At 40.9% G+C, this 16,401-nt stretch overlaps 1 protein-coding gene across 7 annotated transcripts in view; it reads left to right on the top strand.

Annotated features, from left to right (window-relative positions):
* The window catches only part of dlgap4b (discs, large (Drosophila) homolog-associated protein 4b), a 116,592-nt gene that overhangs the window by 81,840 nt on the left and 18,351 nt on the right, over nucleotides 1-16,401 (top strand). For 4 of the 7 annotated variants that reach the window (XM_084927964.1, XM_084927962.1, XM_084927963.1 and 1 more), the window contains 6 exons: nucleotides 6,927-8,215; nucleotides 8,393-8,607; nucleotides 9,889-9,990; nucleotides 10,717-10,861; nucleotides 12,011-12,266; nucleotides 12,562-12,714. In XM_084927964.1, coding sequence (XP_084784090.1) covers nucleotides 6,995-8,215; nucleotides 8,393-8,607; nucleotides 9,889-9,990; nucleotides 10,717-10,861; nucleotides 12,011-12,266; nucleotides 12,562-12,714 — 2,092 coding nt within the window. In that variant the 5' untranslated portion in view covers nucleotides 6,927-6,994. The remainder of the gene's footprint in view (nucleotides 1-6,926; nucleotides 8,216-8,392; nucleotides 8,608-9,888; nucleotides 9,991-10,716; nucleotides 10,862-12,010; nucleotides 12,267-12,561; nucleotides 12,715-16,401) is intronic. The other 3 variants (XM_084927965.1, XM_084927966.1, XM_084927968.1) reach the window with 3 other exon arrangements.

Raw genomic sequence — 16,401 nt, 5'->3', positions numbered from 1 at the left:
AGTAATGCCATAGTGATCGTTTGATATATGGACCTGCAGCACAGTTTAGGCCCAGACACGGCTAGTGACGTCAGACTTAACGACCGGATAACCGTCGTTGCAACATTTGCACCTGCCATGAAGCTTGTAGTGCACAGTTTTTCTGCTGATGTTGATGACAGAGGTGGTTTGGAAGGCTACAGTTATTGAGTCAGCAGAGCGCTGGTGACTTTCATGCACTAAGCGCCTCAACAGCCGGCAACCCCGCTCTGTAACTTTATGTAGCCTGACACTTTGTGGCTATGACTAAGCACTTCCATGTTGCACTAATACCACTCACAGCTGATTGTGGAACATCCAGGAGGGGAGAAATTTCATGAACTGATTTCTTGTAACCGTGACACCTTTCAAAGGACCACACTTAGATTCACTGAGGTCTTTAGAACAACTCATTCTCTCACGAATGTTTGTAAAGGCATATTGCATGTCGATGGGGCTGAAAGCACCTGAATTCAAAGATTAAGAGGCGTGGCCCAGAACAGAACTCAATAGTTTTGAGGACATGGAAAGTTCCATCACTGCCATCAGAAGTAGTGAAGTGGTGCCACTGTCTTCCACTGACTTCCTTTCTGGCTCACAGTCTTTAGAGAAGGGCTAAAATGAGTGGGTCATCTATCACAACAGAGGGGAGAGTGGTAAATTTATAGCTGTGAAAATAGGCCAGAGCACAGCACTGATGGAATAGATAGACTGTAATTAGGACAAGGTTAGCCTGCTTTGCTCACACACACACACACACACACACCAATGCACATCCATGTACACTATTTATTATTAATAACATAACTCACACATGCATCCAGGTATGCATACGTGTGTGTGTTCGCTCACACACACATACACGAAATATTCAATTACTTTTCACCTGAACTTGCAAAACCCTTACAACATAAAACAAAGGTATGGAAATTCTAAGATCTCAGCCAGCCATAGGCAATTATTATCTCTCACACGCATATGTCTCACATATTCACACTTATTTACACCCTCACACCTTTCTGGAATAAACACATGCATCAGACGTTACGCTGCCACACATCTCCTCCTCCAGTACCATCTGATTACCGTTCCTCAAAGAAAAAAAGAAGTATCTTCTTTGCTTTATCTAGGCACTCATTGAACTCATTGAAAAACTGACCTCATTGAACTCTTTTGCTCCCTTGGCAGCCATTTTTCTCCTTTTTTCTTTCTCTCTTTCTTTCTTTCTTTTCCTCCCTCTTACTGATTTCTGTTCTTTTGTTTTACTGGATTTTTACCTTCTCCCCAGTGCACAGTTTACAACACATTGACTGATTTTCACACCTTGTCCTTCCTTTTAGATTGCTTTCATTTTCACTGCTGTCAAATCCCACACCTTTCTCCCTACAGCTTTTCCCTCACTTCCTTCTGTCCCTTCCTCCTCACCAGCAGTCTGTAAGCATTCATCTGTCTTGTTACATGTCTCACAAACACACACACACACACACACACACACACACACACACACACACACACACACACACACACACACACACACACAAAGCTGCCCCCTGTCTTTCAGGGCAGTGCTGTAAGCCTATGGAGCAGATGGGCTCAGGGCTGACTGACTGAGCTGTGCTCTGACAAACTGCCTCTCTGGATATTGTTGCTCAGATGAGGGGATGATTTCCTTTCCACACTGGCTCATCGAAAATTGTCCACCCACAGACTTGCCAATCTAAAAACTGGCAACTAGTCTAAATATTTGAATACTTGTGCTACAGCTAAAACTTTTTTAATACAGAGTTTAGCAACGGTCTTAATATTTCCTAGATTCTTGGGTTTGCTAATTAATATACTGGGAATAGGAATTCTCACTATGTATTAAATCAGGGACCACATTTAAATTTGGAACAAGTTTTGTGCCAAGAACTATGCAAATTTAGTAATATTAATTATAATAGGAATTACTGAAATTTGTATTTAGGGCTTTTTCACTGTCAGTCAGTTTCATGTCAATGTCAGTGCACAGGCTTGTGCTTTTATATATTTTTATATTTGTATATGAAAAATTCATTAATGTCCTAGACATTATACATTTACTTGCATTTTTCTGTTTTATAGTGCTATTTTACTCTTACCCACACATTCCACTTGTAATCCGTATTATATTTCTTAGTTTACTAGTTTATGTCTTATTTTCCACATACTGAGAAAGTATAATTGTCTTAAAGATAAAATCTTGAGCTCAAGCATAAAAACTATTGTCATTGTTTCAGATGTCTGAGTTGTTGTTTTCATCTTCATTTAAATCATCATTTGAAGTCTAAACAATTTGAATTTAAAACCCACGATTCCATGAATGAAAAGCACAAAATATAACTCGACCGGCATATTGGCCAATTTTTAGCTATTTGCCAATGAATCTGTATCAGGATCATTAAGAGATGATGAATAAAAATTAAGAAAGTAAAGGAGAGACAGGAGAAGCACACTCTGACCCATTATGAGTGTTGATGTTGTTTAGTTTGTCCTCCAAGTAGTGAAGCAGAAGCAGTGAAGGTGCATGACTTTAAATGGCAGGGGTCAACCACAGTGCACAAGAGAGGTGAAGAAGACAGCCAGGGTACAGGGGTTAAAAATCAGTGTGAGTGGTTATTTGTTGACAGAAGGATGGCAATGGCAGTGACGACTTTATTTATATATCAGATTTTGTTATACTTAAACTACTTATACTTAAACCCACCTCTTAATACAGAAGATAAAAACATAAACACATAAGTAGGTTTACAGTGTATTAAGGATAGCAGCAAGAGTGAAAGAGAAGGTTTAGTGAGACCTGCTGTGATGTTTGGTTCAGAGACACTGCTGCTGACAAAAAGACTGGAGGCCAAGCTGGAGGTGGAAGAGCTGAAGATATTAAGATTTTCATTGGGAGTGACCAAGATGAACAAGATTAGAAATGAGTGTATCAGAGGGACAGTTCAGTTGGAGCAATTTGGAGACAGACAGGCAAGGTTGAGATGGTTCCAACCTGGGAAAAGGAGGGATAGTGGATATATCAAAGAAAGCATGTTGAAGATGGAACAAGAGGACATGCAGAGGGTTGGTGTCAGAGAGGATGCTAGGAATAGGGCAGGTTGGAGGCAGATGATCCGCTGTGGCGACACCTAAAGAAGAAGCAGAAAAAGAAGTTAACACTTCCTGAATCAGAAGAATCCAAGCTGAAGTACAGTAGGTTCCTGAAATTATCCAACCATTCCTTCATCTGTCTATCCATCCATTCTCTTACACTTATCCGATTCAGGGTTATTGGGGGGCTGGAGCCTATCCTAGCTACCACAGGGTGAGAACTGGGGTACACCCTAAGCAGGTCTGCCATAGTGTTTAATTGTGAATTTATCTTTATTTGAAATCCACACACATTGTCCGGAATCACACTGACACATTAAAAATCTGCAACAGATAAATTATTATGTTAGCTCTGACTTGAACAAGTGAATTGTCAGGATAAATACTTCCACATGCTGTATAAAAACATCAAAAAATAATGGAACTCGGCAGAAACACCAGTACAGCTTGTGTTGAGTGTGTCGCCCTCTTCTGGTTGACACTGTGAATTGCCTGTAGCCCTGACATTGTGATGGCTGAGAAACTGAGTAAGGTCATGAATTGGACACAATGCCAAACACTCCTTCTCCCATTGGAAGAGCAGATGGCAGCTCCCCAGTGCACAAGGCAGGGAGATGCCACCACCAGACGCTCAAGGGTGTAGAAGCACACACGAGCACAAGCGCATTAACATTCTTGGTATTCATGCATTTGTGTGCGCACCAGTAGTATACACTCGGAGCACCGAACGCACACACGCGGACTCGTGTCTAGGACCCAGCTAACAGAGGCTTGACCTAAATTCCTTAATTTCCCATGTCTGAGGGTTGAATTGTCTCTTCGCCTTTCTGTCACACAGTGAAGTAAAGTTGTGGCAGGTTTGCATCATAAGCACTCACATCACTGGTTATATGTCACGTATATACATTATCTGCCAAGCTTTATTTTGCTTAATGACAGTCATAGTAACATGCAGTGTCTACCAGTCCCATTGAGTCATGATGGTGAACTCAAGGCACCACGTTACCCAACATTTCCATGTAAATCTAACTATAATATCTACTTTTCCACCATAGGACAGACTGAACTATAGCTTGAACTTGAATGATTAATGTCATTATAAAGTATAAGCCTCTGTGACATGCACTGGTAAGCATCCCTATTTAAACCAAGCCTTCTAATAATAAACACTTCATTAGCACTTTTGTTAAATACGGATGCACTGCAATGATCGTCTGCTCAAAACATACAGGAAATGTCAATTAGCAGACAAATTTGCTGTGTGTATTTCACCGCATTTCCTCGATTAGAGTGCTTGAGATCCTGGGCATTTAGGCACACAGATTTGTCACGTTGCCTCCAATACTTAATAATAATGCGGCTATCAGTGTCAGTTTGAGCCATATTGGTTGACACACTGAGGAGGGTATGCTAAGCTTAGCTGAGTGGCGTGTCACGGCAGGATATGAGGCAGTTAGCTAATGTGGTGTAAAAGGATTTAGAGGATTTGACCCTATCAGCGGAGATGGCACTCAGAAAGGCTCTGTTAATGACACTAAATGAGTCTGTGCCTGGAGCATGCTAATAATGGTGGAAATAAAGCCAGTTCATAATTTATATGGAGATTTTTTTTGTTGCTTTTTACTTTTTGGCAAATGGTTAATTGCAAAAAGTGTGTTAACGTAGTGCATACTTTTAAAGGTGAAGTAACACCAAATGTTTCGGTGCCTTCTCTGAAACAATGAATTGTAATCAACTCAAATTGCCCTTCAAATGAGGTGTAATTTTTAGGTGAGCTGCTTTGTCATCACTTATTGCCTGTCTCACACTGCACTGTGCCATTATCTGATTTTTATGCATGTTTGTAACTCTCCTAAGGTGATAATAGAGATTTATAGCAAATATCTCCTCGCCATTTCTCCAAAGAAACTGTCTGATTGATAGAAACTATGACAGAGAATAAGAAATGTCTGTTTCTGGTCTGGTGGTTGATTTCCAATTTGACTTTCAAATTTTATGAATAGGAAAGTGGTATAAAAAGCCATTAACTGCTAGGCTGACAATTCACATTAGCTTTCTCAATATGGAAACTGTGAATGATGAAAATTAAAGAGCAATGTTATTTTGACGATTGTTTTTTATGGAATGTGAGTACCTGACTAAAATTCAAATGAGGGAGTGATGGTTTTTATCTGGCCCGAACCCAAAACCTCCGTAGCAAACAGCAGTCTGCGTTTGTGCAGAGCGACTGTAAGTTAATACATTTTCAGGGAAGTGTTGTTGTCCTGCAGAGCTGACTTTGTCTGAAAGTAATTAAGATTAAATGTACTGTGCTGAACATAAGATTAAGTTTTAACAGTATTATTAGTTTTCCTTGCATCTGCTTCGGAGGTAGTCTCTAATATTAAGACATCCATATTTTATTCCAGTTTACCTCCAGTTTACAGCGTGATATCATAATATACTAACAGTATTTATTAAAAATGGCAATTAATTCAGTAGAAATGTACGTGTTTATTAGCTGTCTGCCAAAATGTACAAAGAATTATTCCAGTTATTAATTCACTCGACTGCACCAGCGGAGATAAGAAAGCAGCATGCTTTAAAAAGCTGAAATGTAATGTACTTACAGATGTATTTACAGATGCTCGGTGGGCTTGTTTACTATTCTTTTGGCTTAAAAAGTTAGCAGAAATTGAGTAATAATAATTACACTATTCAGCTATTAATAACTACATATCCACACAGGATAACAAGCCTAATACCTGTCACTATCACCTTTGCATGATATCCCTCCATTATAATCGTTCATGGTCCATGATGAGAAGCGCCATTCTTGCTGCCCTGCCAGGCAGGGCATTGGCACAGCTTGACTAGGAGGACAAGAAGTTGTAGCTGCCAACTCCTGCCGCCCACCACCCACTGGTCAAATCCTCTTTTACTGGTTTCACTATGACACTCTGCCCGCCATCCTTGGCTCACCATGCAAAGCTAGGACAGGAGCTTCATCACTCATGCCAGGGATACCCACTGGAGGTGGGAAGTGGAGAGAGAAGTGACAGTGGAGGAGGAGAGGGAAAGAGAAACAGATGGAATAAGAGAGAATGATACAAGCTGAAAGAAAGGGCTTTTACAGAGATTTGGCCGTTGTGTATCACAACTTACCTGGAGGAGATACAGTGAGTCAGCCAGAGACAGCAGGTAGTGTTGTTAACTATAATTTTTTAAACTGCCTTAAGTGTGTAATATTATGTTTTGGATTTTTTTTTTTATTATTATTAAAGGAAAGGCCACAAAATCAAATCTTCTCATGTCTGCATTTGTTTGTGGGTGCTCATGAAAGGAAATGTTTGTGCAATGATGATTGACCTTTTTTTTCTGAATGTGATTAGGCAGAAAAAGGAGATATTTGTTCGCTGGCAGCTGCAAAGACCCACATAAATGCAGAGGCGTCTCGAGTAACTCAGCGCTGTCAGCAGTTTTTCTCCTACTGATAATCTATGCCCTGACCCACAAGCTACAGCGCGCCTTTGTTTAACATGTTGTTTTTCTATCCATTTCTAGCATTTTAACACAGATGTTCACTGTGGGAGACAGTGGGAAGCTGGCTCATTCACTGTACAGACAAAAAAATGCCTTCCAGCTACTCTGTTTTAGTCTGGTTTAGCACAGAAGTGGGCGTATTTGTGTGGCCAAGCTGATATGGATGGTTGAGTTTGAGTGTTTGTGTTATGTGTTTTGTACAGTGCTGTATTAATCAGCTCTTAAACCTTTTTCCTTCTGTCTTTTTTGTTGGGTTGTTTGTCTCTCTTTTTTAGGAAATATCTTCAAAAGAATCTCTCTTCTGGCCTGGAGGTCTTCTAGAGGGTTGGACCTCCTCGCCATCATGAAAGGCTTAGGGACCAACCGCAGCAGACACCTGTCTGATTCCTGCGACCCTTCTGCAGACCATTCAGAGGCCCTCTTTTCTCATAAGACCACCACACTTCCTCGCAGCCCTTACTTGCTGAGTCCCACAATGGACCACTATGGCACCATGGACCCCCACCTTTACTCTTCAGCCAACCCAAGCTCCCTTCCACCTGAATGCATGCTGCCCCTCAACAACCAGCTGTCCAACAGCAGCACCTTTCCTGGGATTCACTACAACTCCTATGACCAGTCTGATTTTTCTCCTCCTGGGGACAGTATCGGAGGAATAAGCACAGGGACCTTGGGGACCTCCATGTCCATGGGCATGGGGACGGGAATGGGCATGGGCATGGCAGGGCTGAGCGCACGAACACCTATGATTACAAGTGGCTCAGCAACAATATCACATCATATGACCAAGAACCAGACCCCACCAAGTCTGCTTGAGTTTGATAAACAGTTACCTGGTGGCCGTGATGGATTCAGCACATTGCAGTTTCACCGAACATCTGCTGCTGCTGCTGCCAAGCAGCGTACGGACAGTCCTGGTCGTATTCGTTACATGCTGCACTCAGTGCAGAAGCTCTTTGCAAAGTCGCAGTCCCTGGAGAGCCACAACATGAAAGGAAATGTTAACGGACGGTCGACCGGCAGTGGAGGAGGTTCATCTAGTACGGAGGATGGAGGGAAGCACAATCGCAGAGCCAAAAGTAAAGATCGGGGTACAAAATCAGAAGCAACTGCCAAGCGACGGCCACGCTCCAACATGTCGGGCTACTGGAGCTCGGACGATCTGGACAGCAGCGATTTGAGCAGCTACCACAACACCATGGCCATGATGACTCTCGGGCGTCCATCTGGCCCCGACAGCCACGGGGGGCAGAACAGATACATCCACAGTGGCTACAACACTATCAGCTCATCTAAAAGCAGCAGTGACTTAAAGTATCAGGCACTTCCTGGGCCAGGGGGTGGAGGAGGTGGCGGATTAAGTGGACTAGGTGGATTAAGTGGACCAGGAGGTTTGATGATGAATGATAGTGACTATATGAAAGGAGGGTCATGGTCCACATTAACCATGGGTCAACCAAGACAGGTTATTCAGAAGGGCTCAGCTACTCTGGACAGGTCCATGCTCAAGTCCAAGTCCTGCCAACAAGAACTAACCTGCAACTACCTACAGGTTGGAAGAAGGGTGAGTAGCCCACAAAGTAGAGTGGATAAAAAATTATATTCTGTCTATTTGTTGAGTGTTTACTGTATGTTTATATAAGCTATTACCATCAAGGGAAACACTTCAGTGGTTAGATAACAACATAGATCGTTAAAAACTGACTGAAGACTCATTTTGTTCACTTAATGGTGGCTATAGGGTGACTGGAGCAGCTCATTAGGTCGCAGCGGGGGTGCCAATGAAATCCCATGCCGGCGGATGCGGAGTGGTAGCTATGTGAAGGCAATGGGAGACATGGAAGACAGCGATGACTCTGAGGGAAGTCCCAAACCCTCACCAAAAACTGCTGCTCGGCGTCAGAGCTACCTCAGGGCTACCCAGCAGTCTCTGAGTGACCAGTTTCCCCCACGCAAGTAAGGGCACAAACTGAATTACTAGTTTATTACACATTAGCATAAACAATAAGGGAGAAACCCTTTACATACAAACAAGGATCAAAGAAGAAGAAGAAGAAAGCGTATGGTTACCGTTCATGAGAACAACTAGAAACCATGTCTGTTTCTACAGTCATGATAAGCTGGGAAAAATACAACATGTTGTTTTTAATGCATGACTATAGTCAGAAGAAAAGTTACTGATTGCCCCCCCCCCCCCCCCCCCCACAAAATCTGCTGATTTTCAGAGAACGCCCAAAGCACTTATTCGAACACACTGTTATAAATACTGATTGGAAAAAGCTCTTAATAATCAAACAACAGTAAAAAAAAACTATGGATACATACTGAAGCCCAGCCTCAGAACAGACACACACACACAAGTGCACACGTGTACACACAGTCCACGCTGCGCTTACTCACGCATAGAAGTGGTGTCAGACTCCCTGCTGCTGTCCACATGTCACTCTTACTATCATACCTCAGCTGTGATTTACCTGCATACTATTGGCCATAGAAAGCGTCACTAAGATAATACGCTATACAGTAGTGCAGTTTACACAATACGACACTGAGTTTTGCTTGCGTTCAGCCAGTAAAACAGCACAAATCAGCCCAATCGCTTTGACTAAGTGACTGTGGCTCACTTGCCTCTGAGTGACATGGTTTCTGGAGCAAAGCATTGCACAATGTGTGATGCAAGCACAGTGGGACATTGCTAATTGACTGTGCCTTTTCATGCAAGGCCAGAAAATATAGTCATATTGTTTCATTTTTATCCACAGCGATGTTACACTAATTTAAGCCACAGCTGTCATGCTTTCTAATGTATAATCAACTTTTCAAATATTGACTTGTTAGAGAAATGTATGAAATTTTAATACCCCGCGATAACATCTTTTCCCCCAGATTATCATGCTTTGACAAACTTTAGTGTATTTTGGGCTTGTTTTTGTCAGTGTCTATTATATTCATACATGACACAAACCTTGATGCAATAATGTGTTGTATAGTTTCCTTTTGAGGTATCTTTTAATTCTGGTTGGATCAGAGACAGAGGGTAAAGAAGACAAGCAAGAGGTTGGGGGGGGGGGGGTTGATAATCATGGGCACAGCTTACCTACCAAACACACAAACACACCGAGCAATTTAAAAATCTAGAATTACGCTTGAATGACTTACCCTAATACCCCCCTGCTAATTCCTGATCGTCCAACCCTACTTTCTTCCGTTCTGCGCCTACCTGATTGGCGTGAGCAGCAGAACCCTGGAATACACCTTTTTGCAAGGGGAGCTAGATGCCCTGTGGTCTCCACTCCACAGTGTGTCCTCTCTGCACCAGCTGGGCAGGTCAATGAGCAGGTTAGTGATAGGTCTGCAAGCCACTTCTCAGGGGCGCGGTGCAGAACACTTCAGATCGGATTGGTCTATGATCAGTGATTTTGCACTGCCCCCCTCAGATGTCTGAAAGTGGAAACTCCAAATGCAAAAATTCATGTCCTGCTGCCAACAACTGCTAACCTCCCGTAAGCTTGTAAATACCATCTGTCCAGTGCTTTTAGGTGGAAAGTAGCTTCAACACTATTCAAATTAGGGAATGAGGGGGACATCTGTGTCCATACACTTTGCCATGGCATTTTACTGCCATGTCACTATCACTGTGTGCCAACAAAGAACATGTATAACATACTATTTTTAGCTTAATAAAAACCTAAACATGTTTTGTCTTGGCACCATGATGGCATAGAACGCTGTGCACTGTACATGCCTCGCCTGACATCATTGGCTTTGCATGCTGGGATGCTAAAATGACTAATGCTAAAATTAGATGAAACAGAGATGAGATTTGGAGCATCAAAGTGGGAATTAAAGGGATGACTTCAATAATAAACTTGTCCTCCTTTTATCTCTCTTTCAATTCCTGGTTTTGCTGGTCACTCATTTTCTCCCTTGATCAACGTTTTCCCTTCTGCCTCTCTGTCATCGTGCATTAGCAACAGCATATCCTGTTTACAATCATTTTCCATCAGTTTTTCTACTTAGACTTCATATCCCTAAAGGATATCTTTTGGTTACTTCCCTTCCCAGCTGTCTTCCAGCTCTCAGAGAGTTCTCCAATAATCACAGCCTAGACAACCTAGACTGTATTGGGAGCATAGGCTCATCTTTGCCACCATGGGACGACGATGACTTCAGCCAGGCTTGCAGTACCTTGGGCAGGCGCATGGGACAGGTCAGTGTTTTCCTGGAAGACTGACAGGGAAAATGTGGCGTCTCTTATCTTTCAGAGGTTAAAAAAATGTTTTCCATTTCTGTCTGTGTCTCATTTGCTTCCATTATCTTCCTAATGAGTTCCGAGTGCATTTGTTCTCGATCATAATTTACATCATTTGGCTCCTGGCAAACTTTCTACTCTCACATCACCAGTCAAAGACCCTTTTGTCTGCCTCGAGCTACACTCGTTTACTTAGTATAATTTACATTTTCACAGATACAGCCCGAACGGCTGTAATAAAACGAGCTCCCAGCGAACAAAGATTCCCTATTTTCTGACTGCATCTCACTGATAGTTTAAATTTCCAGTTCGTCCACTTACATAAGAACTATTAGCCTCCCAATGTCAAGGTCGGTGAGATGATGAACAACTGTGCAGCGTGGCTCTGATCTTCCTCAGTGAAATGAGGCAGTGCAGGCTATTAGTACAGGATTTACAGCCAATCTCCGACAGCTCACTCACTGCATTACAACACATTCACCCAGTATATCAATTTAGGGATTGAACTTACATGCACAGTAGCGAGCCATGCAAATTCATTATGCATTATATTTTTAACTTAGTGATGGACTTTTTCCAGAGCAGAAAAATTCAAATTACCTGAAACATTTACATGATTGTGCCAATGTGTGCTGACACTCACCTTTAGAAAAGTCAGAGCAAAAGCTGAATTTATATGAGCATTGAGTCACTACATGAAAAAAGTCACATCTGTTGCCTTATTGTTTCTTTGTTTTTGTTTGTTTCTTTGTTTTTAGCATTATTGTTGTACAGTTTTATGTGAGGAAAAAAAATGTAAATAACGGTGCAGATCACTAGAAGAAAAAATGACTTTAATGCATACAAATATAGCCTATAAAATAAATCAGTCTAATATATCATTATTGGACATCATAAAAATGCATTTATAGCAAATTCTACATACCCTTAACCATACACACATTTGCACAAGTGCACACATTTGGTGGTTTTACTGCACATCCAGAGGCTACTCCTAGCAGCTACTCTCAAGGCAGCCACCTTGAGTGCAAGGAGCAGCTGCAGTGAACAAAATAACTACTGCTACATCAGTGCCAATCTTGTTTTGTTTTTTTTCCTTCACTCTAGCTACGAGACCTAGAAAGGAGCCATCATTATGAAGACCGCAGCTCAGATTCTACATTTAGAGATTCCCGTTCCCATTCTCAGGACAACTCAGAGCCTCCAGACCTACCCATGCCAACGTGCTTCCGATCCCGCAGCCACAGCTACCTGAGAGCCATCCAGGCTGGCTGTTCCCAAGACGACGAAGTTGCATCCATTGACTCAGGCTGCTCTCCGCCTCCCATTGACACCACAGTTCGCACCTACAGCACCAGCACTGGTAAGTCCCAGACTGAAAAACTGATGGTAAATTGCAGATTTTTTATAAAACAATATAGGAAGAGTCATTGCCACAAATCACAGTAATGTGTTCCCAAACTGATAAAACCATTTTCTTTCACTCCTTTTCAAATGTGACACAATCACATGAGCCCAAATTCTTTGCTTTGCTTTGTGTTTTCCATGGTAGTAGTTTGAATGTTCATTATAACCTTGGTCTTTGGCTGGCAACTGATCCTCCAGCCTGCACACAGCGTTACATGCAGCTCAAATGCAGCCTTTTTTGCCCATGCTAGACGAACTTTCTGGACAATGGAAGACATGGAAAGAACAGTTTGGCTCTTACCTGAGAGCCACAGGCTTGGACAAAGAACCAAAGGAGAAACAACTTGCAATTTTTCTTCAGCGTTTTGGGACAGACAGACCACACATCCTACCCCCACGCACAGGTAACAATGTGAAACCAACCCCTTTCCCCCCTAAAATCATTCTATCCATTTACCACTTTATGAACTACAAAGAAAAATAAATAAATAAAATGTTTATCAGTACAAATATAAAGTTGTCAAACTGCTGGACAGAAACTAGATTAAAATCATACTCTAAGTATACATTACTGTGTAACTTGTGATTACAGGACATGGTAGCACAAGAAGACAGTGAGCAGTTTGTTTGCTAACCTAATTTTTAATTTCACAGGAATGTTTTACTGGTTGTTGACATCTCAGTGGCCCCTGACGCATATTCCTAGGCTATGGGTTACTATTAAAAAACAAACAAAAAAACAAACAAACAAAAAAACATCCACTTTGTGGCGCTCTTCACACAGTGTGTAAGTCACAGACCACATGCTGCCTTCATGGTAATGAAACTTTTCAGTGCTACTTGGGGATTATTCTGTAGCTTCAGTCTACATATTTTAACCAAGGATTTGTTTTTTGTTTTTTTAATTAAACGTGTTTACTTGTGCATAAACACAATAGGAAAAATTAGCTTGTCTGTTGTTTTGTTTTTCAAAAAATATTGCATTAAAAATTACAAAAATTAAAATTACATTTGAGAAATTAAATCCAATTTAATTTCTGATTATCAGAGTTTAGAGTGTAGACATCAGATAGAGTTGCTTTTTTTGTTGTATAAGAAGCAATCCGATATTTTACTTAGAAATGGTCTTTGTTGCAGTTATACTAATACTTAATTTACTTGTGCAAAATTTAAGGCATTATGAATATAGTTGTGTAAAGTATATTTAATGTCCAAAAGTGTCTAGAATTGCATTTTAGAGCAGTAGACCAGAATTAAAACTAACACTTTCATTGGCAGCAAGCCTGTGATCTTGCAAAACTTTACAGTTAGAAAAAGAAAATTTCATTTTAGATCTAATTTTATTTCAGTTGTTGTTATCCTTACTGTATTTTTTATGTCTGAATTAAAAAAAAATAAAATAAAATAAAATAATTTTAAAAAGTTGTAGGACCTTGCCGATGCTATTATTAGCATTAAAAAAATGGGGAAAAAAGAAAGAAAAGAAAAAAGCTTTTGGTCTTCTGACGGTGGTGATAGAATGTCCGAGGTGCTCCTGAAGGCATCAAGTAGAGCTGCCACCACGCCTCCCTGGAGCTCAGAGAGACGCTCCAAACAAAAGGCGACAAAACCCGGCTTTTCGTTTCCACAGGCGTGACAGGTAGTGCGTGTCGACAGCTGTCATTGAAACAGTCTAAGTCTTTACTCAAGACACTTCGTGTTTTTTTTTTGACTGCGCTGTGAGAGCAGGGTAAGTAAACTAACCGTTCTCAGCTTACTGTTTACACGTTATCATCAATTAAGCTCAAGTTTGGTGTCCCGGCTTGTTCGGTGACAGGATGACGTTTAGCTGTTGCCCACGGAAACGGACGTATGCTTTGTGGTGTTAGGACGATAATTGAGCATTCCCGTTGATAGTTTGTGCTGGATAAGTGCGGTGTTTCTGAGCATAAGTCTAAGTGGACGGCTAAATGTATTCACTTGTCTTCATTAAAATTGGCCTGCACAGGGGGATTATTTAAGGGCTGCCCCAATATTCGCCCAAATGTTGGTTTAGAGCCCTTTTCAGGTTACATTTAAGGTTCTGCAGTTTTGTAACTGTGAAAAATCTGTCTGTGTCCTGATGATGGTTTCCATGACAAGGGAGTGGTGGTCATGGTTACAGGCAGTGTTGTGTGTTTCTTGTGATGTTAATGGATTAAACTGTACATAATCCATACTTTGCTGATAAACCCAGCATCACCTCATGCTGTTTCTGAACCATCAGTGTCACTTGAACCAGTTGTTGTTACTGATCCAGTGTTTATATTGGTTTACGCTGAGCTGGAGCTGTCATCCACTATGTTCAGTCTTTCCAGTCTTTATTGAGAACATGGTTGTGTTTGGATCCAACCTTATTGCCCTCAGCTTTTTTCCATCCTGGTTTATTAAATAAGCATTTTGGGATGAAGATTAGTATGTTCTTTAGTAAAGTTGTGTACCCTTTAACATGATGGATTATATGCTGGATTATAGCTGGTGTGCTGGTATCTTAAGGCTTTGGTTTTTACCTTGTTGTGTGCTTAATTATTTAATTACTATTGCAATATTCTCCCTGAGGGGGAACTTTAACTCACTCAAGCTTCTAAAACGAATTGATCAAATGTTCCAAACCCGATGGTGGGAAATGCCCTTCAAACAGTGGTGGCTTTGTGGGAACTACCAAATAGTAAAAAGCTATTTAGAGAAAGGAGATTGCTGTTTGTCCTGTAACACATGTCCTATTTTTCTTTTCTCTCAGTTTGGGATTTATTCTTTATTCTTTAGTTAAGGTTTAATTAATTGGGATTGTTTTTAAAACTGATTTATATCCTCCTAAAACCTCAGCAATTCTTTTTTTGTCCTCTGTTAGGGATATGAGTCTAAGACCGCTACATCAAGCATCATGAATGCAATCTATACGAGTCCTACTTTACTGTCAAGATGACATCCTGGTCTTTCTATTGATCCCAATTTGTTCTCTGTCAATTAAATTTCAATCATACTGAAAACTGGTTGAAATAATTCTTTTGGATGAAACATGAAAACAGGACAATACTGACTGAGACCACCAAAGAGGTGGTCCTCAAGCTACATCAAGCTGAAAATGGGCAACCAGGATTTTTTAAATAAATAAATAAATAAATGTCAAAACACACAAACCACCTGCAAAGGTTTATCTCTGAAGGTAGCATTAAAACCAAACATTAAAAACACCAGCTTAAATCATTCTTCAGCATATCTGTGTTCACAGCATGACTCAGATAACCTATGCTCTAAATTTACTGGCTCCTAGTTATAGATCGAGACAGATTCTTCAAGCTTACGCACTCCAGAGTAATACTTGATCTTCATGCCTCAGATAAGGACGAAAAGAATAAAGCCTTCTAAAAGGTAATGTAACAAGGCTGCCTCATTCTGCTGAGGCAATGGAAATTTCCTTCACAGGCCAGTGTCTTGTGTGGCAGAGCCCTACTTTTTACAGAAATTCTTATCAATACAGTGGGGGAAATAATTATTTGATCCAGTACTGAATTTGTAAGTTAGCTCGCTTCCAAAGAAATGAACAGTCTCTAATTTTTATGGTAGTTTTATTTTTAAAGGAGAGAGACAGAATATCAACCAAAAATCCAGAAAAAACACATCAAATAAAAGTTACAAACTGACTTGCATGTCATTGAATGAAACAAGTATTTGTTCGCCTACAACGCAGCCACAATTCTGGCTCCCAAAATTTGTCTATATGCTCACGTGACAAACAAATTACAGTATATTACAGATACTACTAATCTCAACTTGTTTTGTGTACAAAGCACTTCTGTCAACAGAATCAATTTCTTCCATTCCAACCTTTCCGCCAAAGTGGGCAAGACCAAAGAGGTGTCAGAGAATGTCACGGAACGCTTGTAGACCTGCAATAGGCTGGAATGAGCTGCAAGACCATCAACAAGAATCTTGATGAGAACGTGACAACTGCTCGTGCGATTATTCAGAACTGGAAGAAATATAAAATCGGTCACAATCATGCAAAATTTTTCCTCGTAGGTTGAAGATGATTATGAGAAAGATGGTGGATCAGCCAAAAAAAAAACATG

The sequence above is a fragment of the Perissodus microlepis genome, chromosome 5 (genome assembly GCF_051167445.1).
Source record: "Perissodus microlepis isolate ML-2025 ecotype Zambia chromosome 5, ASM5116744v1, whole genome shotgun sequence".
In the NCBI taxonomy this organism is placed as follows: domain Eukaryota; kingdom Metazoa; phylum Chordata; class Actinopteri; order Cichliformes; family Cichlidae; genus Perissodus; species Perissodus microlepis.
Note: the sequence above shows the minus strand (reverse complement) of the source record. Positions and strands in the feature narration are given on the sequence as shown.